Source organism: Ascaphus truei, unplaced genomic scaffold (assembly GCF_040206685.1).
Source record: "Ascaphus truei isolate aAscTru1 unplaced genomic scaffold, aAscTru1.hap1 HAP1_SCAFFOLD_938, whole genome shotgun sequence".
In the NCBI taxonomy this organism is placed as follows: Eukaryota; Metazoa; Chordata; class Amphibia; order Anura; family Ascaphidae; genus Ascaphus; species Ascaphus truei.
Window position 1 is genome coordinate 82,846 of NW_027457277.1, and position 17,759 is coordinate 100,604.

Below are 17,759 nucleotides of genomic sequence, written 5' to 3' on the forward strand. Positions count from 1 at the left end.
TCTCTCTCTCTCTCTCTCTCTCTCTCTCTCTCTCTCTCTCTCTCTCTCTCCTCTCCTCTCCTCTCCTCTCCTCTCCTCTCCTCTCCTCTCCTCTCCTCTCTCTCCCCCCCCTATTATTTGGTGTTCTTTACTTTCCGTATTTCATGGAAGAGGTCAGACATTAGACACAGACTGAGCAAAAGGATCATGAAATCTTCAAAATCTATTTTTCCATCTTTGTCTCCGTCAAGGTCGGAAATTAACTCCTTGTACTTGGGTTTTGTCTCTTGTCCCCTGCCAAGAAAAAAACCATATGTTTCATTACAAAATCAAGACAAGGTTTAATTAACTAATCCTTTTTGTGGGAAGTTACTGTACTTATCAACAAGAGATTGGACCATTCACTGGATATCATTTGTTACTTTGACCTACTTCTTTATCGAACATAATAGTACATCTCCCAATAATGCTGTGGTGCAAAAAATTAAGATATATTAGAAAAAGACCAAGGAAGTATATGGGTCAGTCTGACCTTTGTTTTGTATTTGTCATTGCACATGATATAACTTAATCAAAAACTTAATCAAAAGTGCTAGAATAGAACATTTCTTAAAGCAGCAATACTACTTTCCACCTATTTTTTCTCTTTATTAATTATTTGTATATGTAAAGCATGTGACAATGTACAATAAATTCTACATTCTTAACTAAGATGGCAATCGTTTGGTGCTCCTGTCAAAATCCTGATTGTGTGCCTAACATAATGGCTGCTTCCGTCAGTGTAACTCAGCAGCTACAATGTATCCTTATATTACTAAAGTAACATGCTCTATTGTTACAGTTTCCAGCTCAAACTGCTGGGAACATTTGCAACAAATTATCACAAACAGTAAAGTGTTGCAAAAATCTTGCACTGCTGGGGGAGGTGGGCTTAAACAAGCTATAGAAATCAAAGGATGCTTTAAAACTTATTCAAAATGGCATTAAGTGGAATAAAAAAAAGCAAAAGCAAAAAAACAGTCACTATTATTTAATACTACTAATCATTTTTTTTTTTTAAAGACATTTGATTTCACATTTTGCTACTTTAAAGGTGAAGAGTCTTTTACCCACGTCTTATACATAATACCTGAAGGGATCGTTATTAACTCCACTCTTAAAATGACTAATCCATGTGCAAAAAAAAACAAAACACTTGTCTTATTTGTGCTAGGTTGTAACCCTGGAGTGAGTCATGTCAGCTCATTCCATCAAGATCTACGTGTGAACCCAAACCAGTAACAAGTCTAGCTCCAATCCGTACTCCTTATCATATTAAATACTAGTTTGAAAACAGGATCACGTTGGTGTTTTAAAGAGCAAAAACACAGTCACCTGAATATCATCCTCCTGGACATGTCACATATAGGTCATGTGCTTTATGTACCTGTATAAAGTTCTGAAACTGAGTTTGCAGCAAATCTTTGGCTTCGGCTTTGCTAATTCTTCCATCACTGTCTGAATATGAATTATAAACAAGGGACCGTCGTGGCAAGAGCTTTCTCTAGTTCGGAGCCTTTCCCCAGAGCTGGATTCAAGACAATGTCAAATGACAGTTTCATAAAGTTATTAATCTAGTTGTAGTTTAACTAATAATTATTTAAAAGAACGTGTGCAAGTGTCAGAAATGAATCTCTCGTGTGAGAAAAGGCCTCAGTGTTATGAATCCCTATGGGCTCTGTGCACAGTGTAGAAGTAATTCATTATATTTCGCAAAGATTCTCTTATGAAGTAAATTTATCTTATCTTCAAAATAGCCTAGTTTCAAATTGACCTTTTCATGCTAAATTTCTTTCTTACAATAAGATAGGCTTCCCATGGAATATTCACCAACATCAATAAATTAGCTGTGTTGTGTCTACTAACGCCTAAGATTCACTAATTGCTGGTAAATTAGGGCAAATAACGTGACTTTACATAAAACAGGAATGGGCATTATTTTCCCTCGGTTACTTATTCACTAAAACAATCATATGTAAAAATAATGGCCGGAAATTGAGCGCATTAGAATAGGGTTAACATCGCGTTATTTCAGGATAACACTGCATTATCGTCAAATAACGCAATGAAATGTAAGTCACTTCCATCTTAACACTAAATTAGTGCTTTTACTAAGAAGAGGGGTAGACAGGGAGTGTGGGAAAGAAATTAAGAAGGGGAGAGTGTGGGGGAAGGGGGAAGAGGATGACAGAGGGGGGAGGGGAGAAGAAGGGGAGAGACTGGTGGGGAGGGAGGAAGGGGGGAGAGACTGGTGGGGAGGGAGAAGGTGGGAGAGAAGAAGGGGAGGGAGAAAAGGAGTGGGAGGGGAAGAAAGAAAATGGAGTAAGAGGGTCAGAGAGAGAGAGAGAAGGTGAGGGTGGTGTGGGGGGAGGGGGAGAAGGGGGAGAGACTGGGGGGGGGAGAAGGGGAGGGAGAAAAGAGAGTGAGAGGGAAGACAGAAAATGGAATAAGAGGGCAGAGAGAAAAGATGAGTGGTTGGGGGGGAAGGAGGGGAGAGTGGAGGTGGGGGGGGAGAAGGGAGAAACTTGGTGGGAGAAAGGGAGGTAAAAAAGGGAGTGAGAGGGGAAGAATTAAAAGGGAGTAGGAGGGGCAGAGAGAGGAGGGGAGAGTAAAATAGAGAGAGGTATCTTAGGTATGTTCATGTATGTTTACAAGTATCTCACCACTTGGAGTGGAGTAAGGGGTTAATCTGTTTGGAGGTATACAAGTATTGGATGACCCTCTCCTAAATTGGTCTTCACCCCTCCCCCTTCCCCCTCCCCTTGTCCTCTCCCATCCCTCCTTCCCCCCCCCCCCCCGTACCCATCTGCCCTCGTCCTGTCGCATTAAATAGGTTTGCTAAGCTAAATACAGTGCAATTACAGTACCTGTGCAAATAGCCGCTACTTGTAACTGGGACCCCCCCCCCCCCACCTGCCCAAAGGGACAAAACCTACAGATTTACATGTCAACAGCTCTCCCTCTTCCTGCTGCCTTGTAATGAAAGTTCTCTGGAGAGATAGAGCTACCCAGGGTCCGAGACCTTACAAGTCTCTTTTTCAGATGCACCGTAGAACCTATGCGCTAAAAATGTAACTAAACCTTATTACACATTGCCCTAATGGTTATTAAAATAATTGTCTACCTTTAATAGAAGACAGTTGTTTCGAAATTGGTATCGCGCCACTGCAAAAAGATAAAGGGAGAGATCTGCTGTTTGTAGCTCATAGCAAAATGTGTAGAATGGGCCAGATGCTCGAATCTTCGTTAAGCCACTTAACATGGCGTTACCCTCACTTAATCTCATATTAGTAATAATGCTGTATCCACAAAGGAAGATAACATTACGTTAGGTCATGTCTCCTCCATGCATAAAGCATATTATAACGGGCGTTACTGATAATAAGGTGCAAATTGCCAATCCACTATAGTCTGTTTTACTTAATACGTGGATTTGACGTTATATTATTTAAGTCACAGCTAAACTGGGCGTTCCTCCTCTCCGACCCTGAAGAAGGGCTTTGGCCCTGCCCGGATGGGTGTAATACCACAGTTAGGCATGATTTAAATACCAGCAGAATTTCCTGCCATTATTTCCATCTCCTCCCCAGTAAAATCCCTATTTTGGTCTCTGGATCTAAGTAATTCCAAGACCTACTTAACCGTCATGTAAGCCCTCGGCCAGGGTGACGCTGAGCCGGCGCTCACGCTCATGCTGGCCGCGATGAAAACACATTGCGGCAATGTGTGTGGCCAGCATGAGCAAGCGCCGAGCGGGGCGCAAGCAAATTTGATTTTGCTACTCGCAAGCGCGTCACGTGAGTGGTTCACCCAATGAGCAGGGCGCAGCGCACGAGCGCCAGCACGCCCATTCCTGCCTGGCCGCAGCCTTATTGGAAGATAACTCAACATTATTTTACAATAACGTGATGTTAAACCCCAGTGTAAATGAGAAGTAGCTTGGAAGTTGTGTTTGCGTATAATTATCTTTCTCATATATGGCTATTCATTCTGTTCCCACCGTTATGGTAGTGAAGGGGGTTAACTCCTCCCGCAACCTTCCCGGCAAGCCTAATCACCCACCCTGGGGCAACTACTCCCTTTATCCACTCCCTGTACCCCCAACAAACCAGGTACTCAGGGTTAACCCCCTTCATTCCCTTAGCGGATAGCCACTATGGCATGAAGCTGTTTTTATTTTATTTTAATCACATAGTATTGAAGCAAAGTGTCTCCGGAGCAGAACCGCATTAATTTCAGGTCCGGGGACCCCATGGTTACCGAATTACAGACCCCGGTATGGGGTGCCAGTATCCTCCATGCTTTATTTAAATGACCGATGTCACGTGACTGGGACATTTAAATGCATAGGAGATACCGGCACCCCGCGGACCTGAAATTAATGCGGTTCTGCTCCGGAGACCCCTACTACATTACTGTGTTATTAAAATTGAACTATATTCACAACATTACAATATATTTTATGTTCAGATGTTAACAAATATCATGTGATACATTGGTAAAGAGACTTGTGCTGTTGAGATATATTTCAGAATGACCATTCCTGGCCTGGAGATCCACTTGCTCTGTATCGCCATAGTTGGAGATGGCTGATTTTTGGGGGGCGGATTTGGATCCACCTCAGAACGCCAGGTTCCATTGGTCCGCGTATTCCCGCATATCTGTCTCAAAAAGACAAATCTGCCGTAACTGATATATTATTTATTTTAGAGAACAACCCGAAATCCGTGGCTGGATTGTAAGAATCAAGACATGGATTCATCTGCAGGGGAGGGGATATGGGGATCTCTCTCTCCTCTCTCTCCTCTCTCTCTCTCCTCTCTCTCCTCTCTCTCTCTCTCCTCTCTCTCTCTCCTCTCTCTCCTCTTTCTTCTTATTCAATGGCGGATTAGGATTGATCTGGACTGGTTTTTTAGTGCTTAATCCACAAACGGATTTTGGTGGGAAGGGCGGATTTGGTCTAAAAAAATCTGGGGAATTCCAGGAAACGGATTTGAACTGGTTCTTTAGTCATAACTGTACTATACTGTACATACATGTGGCTCTGATAATAATTTAATATTAGAGTCTTCCCTTTTGGAACAAACTATGAATAGATAAAACCTGTAATGTTTGCAGTCATCCTGGATTCCATTTGTTTTCCATATTGGGTGAAATTTCAGTTTTTTAGATTCATTACACAATATTAGCAGAAAATATTTAGAAAAATGTAAGATATTGCTTTGAGACTGCTCTGTATGCTGTTTGAAAACCAGCAGCATAAATATGACTGATAATAAAAGAATAGTAGAATAGCAGGCAAGGTACAAGCATTTTGGAACTGCAGCTTTTATATCACTCCTCAAATCAAATATAACTTTTAGGACGCATTTAATTAAAATGAAATGCATGTACTTCAATAGTCCATGATATAGACATCATTGTACCTGTCCTGGATTACTGAGTCTTAAAAGTACATCGCTTTTCAATTTATTCAACAGTAAGATGTGCACTTACTGACCTGTACTTGATTCCCAAGTACAGCTCATCAAGTTTTAAATCTCAGATATATAAGACAAAGCAAAGTATAATGTAGATCCTTGTGGATAAAGGCAGGCAAGAACATTATAAGTATAACACTAAGTACAATTGCTCATTACTGGACATGTTATAACTTTTGATTCTGTGACAGTGACCCAAATGATGACTTTATCTTAATTTGATAGTGAATATATCTTCTATCTTGATCGTGTTTGCTGTAAGATCAAATAAAGCACTGCAATGTTATGGATAGCTAATTCAAAGTCAAATTAGTCTTCCTGAGTTTCCAGTTGGGAAAACAGCATTGAATTATCCATGCACGTGACGAAAAAATAACACAAGAAGATAGAGAATGTTTCTAACAATGTTTTGTAAGGGCAAATCCTCAACCAGATATTTTCAAAGCAATAACAAGTTACTGTTACATTACCTTTTAGGCATTTTCAGCACACAGGACTGCAGCTTCTTTAGTTGGAATGTATGTTCCTGGATGTAGTAAATAAGTATTTCATAATAGACTTACATCCACATCTTTTTTTTTTAATAGTATTTCTGTTGACTTGGTAGTGTACTTTTGCTAGGCAACGACAGTAGCTTCTAACAACTTAAAGTAAGCAAAGGTAGCAAGGATTAAATAGTTACTCCCTCTGTTTACTTAGATTAATTTATAATGAAAAGCTGACATGATTACACAACTTTTACTGCAAAGTAATAAACACAGAGACTTATTTGCTCCTGTAGCAGGAACGCAAGTGTTATTGGCAACCACTAGCCTTGAACACAATTCATCATCATTGTAAGTGTGGTACGTTTTTAGAACGAAATCTGTTTACTAAAACAGAAGGCTCATAACGCCCATTCCTTGCGAAGCTCGTGCTGTCATTCCTTCAGAAGCAATGAGAGAGATTCGGGTTCAATTTCCATCATTTGAGATCTGTTTGAAGTAGATTTCCAAGCTTTTTACAACAGTTTATAATAGGACAGCAGTTTAATGAGCGTTGTATCTGTATGTGCCGGTCTGCTTTCAAATCAACAATACGTCTTTTTATTTTCAAAGAGAAAAGCTTGTGCCTAAACCTCTTGTGTACGCTGCTGGGCTGTGGGTTGTGGGCTGTGGGCTGCTGGGCTGTGGGCTGTGGGCTGTGGGCTGATGGCCTTGTAGACATTCCAAAACCCAGGTGATACATCTGTCAGTTTTCTTCTGCCTGGCATAACATTTTCCAACACAACTTTTGAGAGGCTATAATTCAAGTAGGACACATATGTCCTTTCTTAATATTTAATCCCGAGTGTAAAACATATCCACTAGAAAATGTATGTATATGTTTATTTATATAGTGCCATCCATGTACATTGCGCTTCACAGCAGTAATACACCCGACATAAGAATATAACATAATGGGAACAAGTGCTACACATCAGGAAAAAGGAGTTCCTGCCCTGAAAAGCTTACAATCTATGTGGTAAATACAGAGAACTTACAGAGACAGTAGGAGGGCGTTATGGTGCAGTAAGTGTCTATGCAAAGGGTCATGGTAGGTGCATACGAGATGTATAGTACTGTATGAGTCAAAAGAGTTACTCAACTGCTTTGTTTAATGAGGTGTGTTTTAAGGTGGGCCTTAAATCAGCAGTGCAAGCTGCCCCCCCACTCCCCCTTTTAATATGTGCATCAATATCATCACCTCAATGATAAGTAATTTGCTAGGTTGCCAACCGATCCGTTCTCCTGTGATCGATCGGCAAAGATTCGGCTCGGGGGTTCACTAAATTGCTCTGTGCGGCAGAAGAGGACCAAAGATGCAAAGTTCTGTTAGGAAGATCATGTGACCAGGCAGTCACTAGATACAATTGGTGCACTGCTAGAGAGAGGGTAGGGCTCAAAAGGGGTGTGCCAGAGCTTGTTTCAGAAGAGGAATGGAATGTCACTTTGTAAATGGTTGCTATAGAAACAAAAAATGTTTGTTACATTATAATACATAAAAAATGTAATTCAGAGTTGTTTAAAAAAATGCTACAAGTAGTTTCTCATATTACAGAATTGATTTAATAATCATTAAAAAAACATGTAGGATATGTGGGCGAACCGCTCACGTGACGCGCTTGCGGACGGCAAAATCAAATTTGCTTGCTCTGTGTCCACAATCATGTAACAACTTACAGATACCGCCAACAACAGGTGGCTCAGAGGGTCAGTCGACGGAGCCTCCTGTGCTGAAGCAGGGACTTATTGAGCCACCTGTGCTGAAGCAGGGATATCCTGGATACCTGACCTGTTGTGGGGGCTTGAGGACTGGAGTTGAGCCGCTCTAGCGCACTGCAGTGGGACATACAGAACGCACCTGTAGGAGAAGCTAACATTGTTTCCAATAAGCCGCGTGCGAGAAGGGGGCGGGGCTTCCGCAGTATTTTACCCGCGGGAGCAATACCTTCGGTTACATTTGTTGACCAGAAAATAACTATTTGTTGTTGTGGCTTAAAAGGAAGCGTCGTGGAAATGTAGTTTAAAAATATCCATTCAGAAAATAAAGATTGCGGATATCGTGCAACATAAAGAGATAAAATAATTTTCTATTTTAGAATTTCTCCACTTGCTAAAACAGCTCAAACAAAAGCATAAAATGTTGCTAAAAATAATTTCGCCTGTTTATTTCAAATATGAAGCCTGATACGGTATCATCGGTACTTTGTAAATTAATTTTCACAATGGTGCATCTGGATCCGAAAATTATACTTTAGCAACTGGACTGAAAGGAAACACTGCATACAATTTCCTGTCAAAATGATTTATCTTTTATTTTTTATCAAGCAGGTTTTATCCCTGCTTCTATTTCTCATGCAAATTATAAGCAATGCTTCATATCCCAAAATATCACACAAAAGTACTATACACCGCTTTCTCATAACAATTATATATCTTTCGCTAACTACATGAATATATATTTTTAGTTTTGGTTCCTATGTAAAAATGTAACATAGTATTTTTTTTTTTTTAAAGTAATAAATGTTCTTTAAACTTTTGCGTGCGTAGCCACTCGTACACATTGCGACACCGTGACTGTTTTTTAGCACAAGGGTGCGAAAACTCTTCTCCCTGCGCCCCCCTGCTTGCACCTCCCCCCCACCCCCTCCCCTGCTCGGCTCCGGCGTCTAATGACGCAGCAGGGTCATGTGACGTCATGTTGCCATGGCAATGTGATGTCCCGTGACCCCACAGCGTCACTGGAGAGTTAAGGTAAGTAAAGTTACAGAGGCCTCGCGCGATCCCCGGTATCACGGGAGACCAGAACTTTTCACACCGGGATCACTATCGCCAGCAAACACAAATAACACAATCACAGTGTAACACTCACCAACTGGGGCCTGAGGGGGAAAGATATAGCCTCAAACAGGTGCAGGAGCCTGCTTCGGCAGGCTTGCTCTGAACAGCTTCTTCTCCATGCTATTTGACAAATAGCACTTTTGAATAGCCCACTAGTTGTGACGTCACAGTCTCCGGTCCATGCTTCAGGACCAACTCGTACTCTGATCGGCCTTGCCCCTTACATAGGCCTTGGTCTCCTATCTTTTCGCTGGAGCAGAGGCCACGACCAATCAGAGCACAGTTCGTTACCGAGCAGCCAATCGGAGGATGGCCTAGGACCCTGGACCACCCTATCGGGGAGTGAGCAACTGGCGAGCGGGAAATTCGAACTGGCCAATGGGAATCGTGCCAACCAGGCTGAGACCTGGCAACTGTTCCTCTGGCCAGCCCCATACCCCCTGCAGGGTAGGCACCCCAGAGTTTCGGCGAACAGAGGATCTGCACCGCCGAGAACCAGTTCCCAGACCTGAGTTATAGCCCTTCCCCACTCACCATTATCCCGGTTCTCAAGGTGCTCCTGAGCTCTGCCACTAACCAGTATTGTCCGTATGCAGCCCAGCTAAGTGAATTACTGTCTCTGCACACAGAGAAATACTAGAAACACAAAGGACATTGCTGGCTTACTAACTGTGCGGGGAAAACACTAACACAGGGAATAAATGTACTTTTTTACAATCCCAGTTCCCAAAGACACACAGTTTCCCCCTTCCAGATATCAAATACTGATATAGCTCTCTTCTGGAAGAGGTTACACAAAACACATAGCGTACAGGTCAAAATTAGCCTCACAGAGGCGGCCATTACACAAGGCTTCACCTTTATTATGTGAGGCTGGCTGCCCCTACCGTCACACCCGGCATTTAATTTAAATGCCTTTGGGGAACCGCAGGGTCACTGTAGCCGGCTCTCTCCACCACCAGAAAAACTCACGCCCCCCTTGGGGGGGTGTGCACCTTAGTTTGCGCACCTCTGCCTTAGAGTCCTCCTCCTCCATTCCTGCTCTGGCCATATCGCATTCAGCACTCCACAGGAGCACAAACCACAATCTCCCCTACAAAAACAACATTAAAGCAGTAATCCAAGTGGGTGATTTTTTGGGGGACAAATTTGTCTTTTTTTACAAATAGGATTGAAGCACGGAGTCTCGGAAGCTGAACCCCATTAACTTCAGCTCCAGGGACCCCCTGCTTCCTGAGATACAGACCTCCAAAGGGGGTACTGGTAAATCTCTGCTTTTTAAAGCCCCTGCCTCACGTGGGCCAATAGGAAACCGCACTGGATGATGTCACGGCTTCCTATTGGCTAGCAGGGCGCGGGAGCTGTGAAAAGCGGCCATTAGTTGATCCCTGCTATCTGAGTGGCTACTGGCACCCCCAATGGAGGTATCTCCGGAAGCACCAGATCACACAGCTTTTAATTTGTTTTAATAATACATTATTGAAGCAGGGGGTCTCCGGAGCTGAACCGCATTAATTTCAGCCTCGGGGAACCCTTGCTTCCTGAGTTACCGGTCCTATCCCATTCTATTTCTCAAGTGTCTCCAAACCTTGTTACTTGCCATAATGGGAGGCTTGGAGAGGAGTAACCCCAACATGTCTCTCCATCAACTCCCATTGACCTTCCACAGGAGCTCCATATTTCCTGTGACCGGTTTTATAAATAGCCCCACAGTTTGGCTAGTTGCTAAAATTGTACTAAAGGCAATGATCAAAAGAGAACTGCATTTGTTGATTAGGTAGAGGAGGGTGAGATCCTCTCAATGATGCACACAGACAATCTTATGTAACGGAGCATCATGGAAGTGCTGAACATTAACAAGATCAACTGCGGTGTAATATGAGTGTTTCCATTTGGAGCCAAATTTAGCTAGCCATGTTACTCTATGAGACACTGTCGAGTATGGCTTGGTAATATGGCCCTTTACTTAATGGGGCCATTTGGAACTTCCTGCATTGAAGGTGTCATGGGTTGGAGTGGCACTTGGTGAAGACTGCGTCCGTCGCTCCTGGAAAACACAATCGCCTGTCTGCTCTCCAGTCTGCCGATTTGCAGTTTGGCGCTGCGTGCGCATCGCGAGCAGCATGTTCGCTTCCATTGGATTACTGCATTTTGCTTTTTGAGCCGTGCGGCATCGCGCCATGTAATGCCACCGGACGATTTTGGTATAATCACGGCCTTAAATAGCATCTATTTTAAAGAATCAACTAAAGATTATTGGTATTATTTAGCCAGATCTAGAAGTAAACATCATTATTTAAAAACTACTGCATATTAACATGACTTCAGTTTTTAGGATTGAGTTGGTACTTTTTGCTTTCTCTTTCTATACTGAAATGATCCCAATTTGATCAGTGTGATGTTACTTGATGAATAGCATAACACACACCTGAACACATAGCTGCTTAACATTCAATCAGCTTTTAAACAGTGAGTAACAGGAGAATAAAGAAAGGGGCAGAGGCAATTGTGCATTATATGTAATAACTTTATTTGGATCTAATAGCAATCACAATAGAGATTTTCCACTTAGTAGCCAGAAGTTGTTTACAATATTTATATTATACAAGGGATACACTTCTTGTGCTTGTACTGTATGATCTCAATATTTCAGTGGATACAATAATACAACATAGTAAATTCACTATAATAAAGAAGTTAAGATACTATATTACAGCCATTATAAGATCCCTTTGACTTGACTTTTTAAAACTTGAGTTTCTTAAATTCTCTATAATCTTGAGTACCTACTGTACTTGAGATATGTGTATTTAGTCAGATCTGTAGCTGAGAAAATTAGACTAATTAAAATCTTTAGTCTACCTCAAGTGACAGCATTACAATTGTAATGTTTCAGCTCCTCATACACATTATAATATGTACTATAGAAAGTATGTATATTCTGCCAACACTGATTCAGGAATTGGGCAACAATATTTAGTCACATCAGTTAACTAAACATAAATATGAATACTCAGCACAGTATTGAAATGAACAAATCTGTACAGTTTCTATCTAACCAACACTGAAAGGGTTACGTGCTTTGCACTATTTATACCTGTATTTGTCCCCTGTAAAATAAGATATAGGTTGTAAACATCTAACACAGTAACTTGGTCCTCATTTCACATACACACGTCCCGAAATACGTAAATCATTACTATAAATTGCGTGATAAATAGGTAGCAATTGAGTATTTGAAGTACAAGCTATTAATGCCCCTAAAACATGACACAATAAATTGTGTTTCTGCCCAACATTTCAGAAAAAGTATACAAAATTATTTTACATTGGTTAAAATTGGAGCTTTGAAAGGTGGAAATACATTTTACTGGACCAACATGGAAATTATTCATTGATATTACTGTTACAATTTTTGAAGATTCAAAACCTCTTAAATGGAGGGACTTTGTTGTGTCAAAAACCCACACACAGCATTTCTTGTTCATCTCCATGTGACCTCTGAGGAAGGTACCCTGGCAATCTAAACATTGGGATACTACACAGCGTATGTTTTAAGTTAATTAAGAAATACATTTTATTATATTTTCTGCCCAGTGCTGGTTTTGACAAATCATTTTAAGGTTATGTTACCAATATCATAATCATTTTAAATGCAAACTAATACATTGTATTGCAACCTACACAAATCCAAATATCCAGGACCGATACAGACACTTGAACTTGATTAGAAACATACATGCTGTACAATACAATTGAAACGGTGTATTCTCGAATCCATCTAGTATAACATTGTAGACTATGATGTGTATAACCGACTAGCTATGATGTGTGATCATGCACAAAACTGCATTTAAACTGAAAGGTCAACAGCAAACACACACCTGCAGTGATAGCCAAGGCATGCAGAAAAATTCAAGAAAAGAGAGAGAAAACACTTTTCTGCACATGAAAAACACCTGTAAATGTGTACTATCCATTGTGTCATCGTACAGTACATTAAAATCTCTAGGATTACAAAATGCGGTTACAATTTCAACACACAAGAAACAATTAAATTACGACATTTTTTTTTATCCTTGATCGTGTGTACTTTACTTATCAGTAAATCTTAATCTTTCAGCAATATTTAAAAGTGCCATCATTTTAGCAGGCTCCTGTTAACTCCTTTTCTTAATACCATTTTTATTAAAAACATTTATGCCTCTACAACTCTCTGTTAAGCTGTCTGCAGTCAATTGAATGTAACATGGTTTTCTACATGTTAAATTTGATTGGCAAAAGATGTTGGGCCAGTTTGATTAAATCTAGCCTGGTTATAGCTTTGCGGGGCAAGTCCACCTGCTTGGCCAAAGCTGGCTTGCTGGCCAAGTCCACCTGCTTGGCCAAAGCTGGGTTGCTGGACAAGTCCACCTGTTTGGCCAAAGCTGGGTTGCTGGCCAAACCCTCCCGGCTGTTGGTTATATCCAGCAGTAGGCCCGTAGTTGTCTTGATTGTACCCGGCTTGATTTAAAGACTGGGCACCACTGCTGGATTGCTTTTCCATTGTCTCTGGAGGATACCTCTGCCCAGAGGCATGCCAACCTGTCTCCTTAAAAACAAACCAAATATTTCCGGCCCAGAGAATAAAGTTCAGGAATCCAAAGACCTAGGGACAAAATAAATACAATTACTTAAGAATGTATTTAAGGGAACAAAGAGTATGTCATAATGCACAGAAAGAGACCCTGCTCAGACAATATTATCTACTAAAAAAATGTATTTCTAGGTCAGCCTCGGTGGCACAGTACCTCTGGAAAACTGAGAATCACGGTTCATTGTAGGATGTTCAATTGTGTGACCCCTAACACACCCCAAGATTGGTTTGCACACCAGTCACCCAACCTTCATGCAAATTTACACAAAAGGAAATATGTTAGAACAGGAGTTCTCAACTCCAGTTTGCAAGCCCCCCCCCTGCCCCCCACAGGTTAGGTTTTCAGAATATCCCAAAGACTGAGCCTCTGATTCATCCACCTGTGCTGAAGCAGGGATATCCTGAAACTCTGCCCTGTTGGGGGGGATGGAGGACTGGAGTTGTGCACCCCTGGGTTAAAAGGAGAGGAGTAGAAGTGCATACAGCACTGACACTGAGCCTGATGCTCAGGGCCGCCGACAGGGGGACCCACCCGGGACAAGTTTCCCGGGCCCGCTGGCTGTGGGGGTATTTGTACATCCACTATTTACCTTTATAATAAGGACACTTTATTACTGGCTTTGGCTTTTAACTGCACTAAATCACAAATAAGCATATGCTTCATTTATTTAACCCCTTCAGGGCACTGTCACATACTTCACAAAGTTTAGTCTCCACAGCACAATAAGAAGTTGCATATGTTCCGTGTAGGTAGCTGCTAAACTGAATCTACCTTGACGAGGTTGGCGGCTTGAATCATGTTTTGATCAAAAGATGCAACCGAATAACTCCTCTGTTACACAGACTTAGGTTCTAAACGTAAACATGTCACTAGTGTATTGTAGCCCAATTAGTAGGAGCGCAGGAATTGTAATTTGTTTTTCATAAATGTAAGGCCAATCGTTATACCAGCTGCATACTCCACAAAGGGAGGAGCGCAGGTAATATGTACAGTATATGATATATACAGGCATACCCCGCTTTAAGGACACTCACTTTAAGTACACTCGCGAGTAAGTACATATCGCCCAATAGTCAAACAGCAGCTCACGCATGCGCCTGTCAGCACGTCCTGAACAGCAAAGTTGAACTCCCTACCTGCACCGAAGCTGTGCGCAAGCAGGGAGACTACCAAGCCTGTTACAAATGCATTATTTACATCAGTTATGCCACATATATTATGATTGCAGTACAGTACATGCATGGATAAGTGGAAAAAAGGGAGTGCTTCACTTTAAGTACATTTTCGCTTTACATACATGCTCTGGTCCCATTGCGTACGTTAATGTGGGGTATGCCTGTATTTATATATTTGGCACTGTTGCACATTAATGAATAACTCCCATTGTGTTTCCACACCTTTCTGTTTGACTGCCTGCTGTTTGAAGCACACACTCCTGCACCTCTTGTACCAGTTTGTATTAATGTTATTGTAGTACTTTTGGATGTTACATTGCTACAATATTCCAGTCCTCTCCCCCTGTGTACTGTTCTGCAGAGTATCTGGGCACATAAGGAAATCAGTAATAATTCTAATAAGAACAGCAGCTAACATAGACTATTTGGGGAAATCTGAAGAAGAAAAAACAAATCAATCACTGATGAACATAGCGTAGGATGAAGAATGCTGATTGTTATTTAGCTTTGGATTTATGACATGTATGTCGGCCTCTGGGGAGAGGAACATGACATTTAAGAAGGCGCTGTGCCACTTTATCCGGTCCAGTTTGACCTGGGGCACCATTTGCATATCAAACGATGTTGAAGTTGGTGTGACAGGTCACAGGAGGAAGGAACTAGGCTTTAAGATACCGGGCAAAATAAAATGACAATATGAATATATGTCTGAGGTTCTTGTTTTTGGTGAAGGTACGTGGCACTTTCCTGTCCTTTTGGAACATACAAGAATAAGGCTACGTCCATGGTTAGTGATGCCGTGCTGAGGCGCGCGGAGGCTGAGGGAAAGCGGGTGCTTTCCCTGGCCTTAGACCGCGCGGCGTCCGGGGGCGTGTCGGGGGGTGGGCCAGCGACGTCACGGAGCTGGTTCGCCCTCATTGGGCGAACCGCTCACGTGATCAGCCCTGCGCTCCCATGAGCGCGAAAATATTAAATTTTGCTAAGACTTACGCTTCCGCACACTTGCGTAAGCGTAAGCGAGCCCCTGCTAAAGCCGCTCTCTTTGCGGCTGCAGGGGCTCAGTGCCGAGCATAAGCACGCCTCAGCACGGGTCAGCGCATAAGCGCTGACTATGTCCGAGGCCTAATGAAGCACCTCTCTGCATTCACTCTTACAACACTCACAAGGAATCTTTTATTCAGCCCTCTTGGGCATTCTAGCGTGATCCTGTCCTATGTTTGTGAGGTTGTAGCACTTCCGAGATACTGTATCTGCTAGTAAATAAACGTTCAGGCTTTTGACTATTTTGGGGTTAAGTAGAAATAGCCGCGTTAGTCCAGTTGTGAAAGTGCAGAGTAAATGAGTACTTCGGTATTAGGCGATACCTTTTTTTATTTGAACTAACAATTTATGTCATAGGACAAGCTTTTCGAGAGTTGTCCTCTCTTCCTCAGGTCAGCAATTCTGGCTTACAAAGATTGCATGAGTTTAACACAGATGTTTCGGGGTTAATTCTATATTGGAACCTGAAAATTCCCATTGATTTCAGTGGGGATGTGTGTCTGTGAAACAGTCGCTTCAGAATAACGCCCTTTGACAGGAATGATGGGCGAGAACTCTGTTTCGTTTGTGATATTAGATTTTAATAAGGAAAAAGTTGAATAGTTGAACAAATATCTTGATCTTCTATATATTGCCAAATTTATTCAGGGAGTGGGGGGAGGGGTTGCAGCTTTAAAGTTTGTTTTTTTAGGTGTGTTAAAGTTAATTTAGAACCCGAAGAAAGCGGAATTCCCTGCAGATAATTAGAGCCCTTTATTAGTTTCATTTACAAAACAGAAATAGAATCTACAGACTGTAATTATTTCTTCCTCACATTTGAAGCAGAGATCAAGGTGATCTATAATATAAGGCTTGTATAACAACAGTTACTTATTATAAATTCAATATAGATGATCGAATCCTTGAAAAAAATCGTATTTAATAAATCCAACTCATATCTAGATTCACTAAGGCCGTTCAAACCCCTATTTTGTAGTTAACCGGATAGTGAATCCAGCCACGAATCTAGCTTTAAATCAATGTCCTAATGGCTTTGTGACTCTTAGATAGACAACTTAAAGGGTCAATCCCTCCTGGGACCAAAGTGAACTAATTCCAGTGACATGTTCAAGGGGTTTCATCTGGGTAATTTGTACCCTTTCCCCCCAAATCTGACAGCTACAAGTATTTTTTGTTTATTTTAAAAGTGAGACTTGGGAGAGGTTTGATTTCATCTGGCTGCTTCCTTTTGTGTAATGTCACTGTGCCTGTACAGCTTGTACAGACAGAGCCCCCTTAACGTTATTGGCTCTGATAAGGACAGGGTGGGATGAGGTTAAATAAATTCAACTTTTTTACTATGTGGGACTGTCCCTTTAACTGACTCTTAAGGAGTGTAGATTTTCACTGCAGAAATGCTATTTTTAATTTTAGGGGTTAGTACAGATGTAATTTGCACTAACATTGACTTATGTGTATTGTATAACAATCACACTCCCATGGCAAGATCAGCCCCCACATAAACTCTGCTACTATTTCATCTTAATGAGATGACATCCCCTTCAAAATTAAATAATTTCCTGGCGCTTAGTTGCCTCCAATGGAGAACGGTAGCAGGGTGTCGACTTTTAAGTTCAAATTGAATTTAGTGACAAATGAAGATGTCAATGACTTCTTCATATATTATTCATCTCTTTGGGACATCTGTCACACGGTTGGCATTTATATTCAAATAATTGTGACTGTAATCTTAAATGCTTTGCAGATTAAACTCCAATACTGGTATGACTGCTGTGGGGATTCTGATTAGTGAACCTCAACAATATATGACGTATCTGCATGTAACACTAGTACTGCTCCTCTAACACAAAAGGTATTTATTTTCTAGGTCAGGGAAATATATTCTTTTGGTTTGTAACTGCCTCAACCCATGTGTAACAAGGGCTGGGACAATGCACCCCGGGGCGGACGCCAAATTTGGCGCCCCCCGTATAACAATTTTATGTTGTTTGCCCGCGTGCCGGAATTTGGGCTCGCCCACCAGGACAACTCGCTTTCCGTCATCTT

The 17,759-nt window shown here is 41.6% G+C and overlaps 2 protein-coding genes across 3 annotated transcripts in view; both read right to left on the reverse strand.

The window, feature by feature from the left end:
- Nucleotides 1–43: 43 nt before the first annotated feature.
- Nucleotides 44–6,147, reverse strand: SNTN (sentan, cilia apical structure protein). The gene is given in 5 exon segments (XM_075585113.1): nt 44–276; nt 1,410–1,498; nt 1,500–1,546; nt 3,143–3,183; nt 5,969–6,147. Coding segments are annotated over 5 exon segments (351 nt in total). The 5' UTR covers nt 5,980–6,147; the 3' UTR covers nt 44–113.
- Nucleotides 6,148–11,372: 5,225 nt separating this feature from the next.
- The window catches only part of SYNPR (synaptoporin), a 42,643-nt gene continuing 36,256 nt past the window's right edge, over nt 11,373–17,759 (reverse strand). For both annotated transcript variants that reach the window (XM_075585116.1, XM_075585117.1), the window contains exon 5: nt 11,373–13,508. In XM_075585116.1, the coding sequence (XP_075441231.1) occupies nt 13,125–13,508 (384 nt within the window). In that variant the 3' untranslated portion in view covers nt 11,373–13,124. The remainder of the gene's footprint in view (nt 13,509–17,759) is intronic.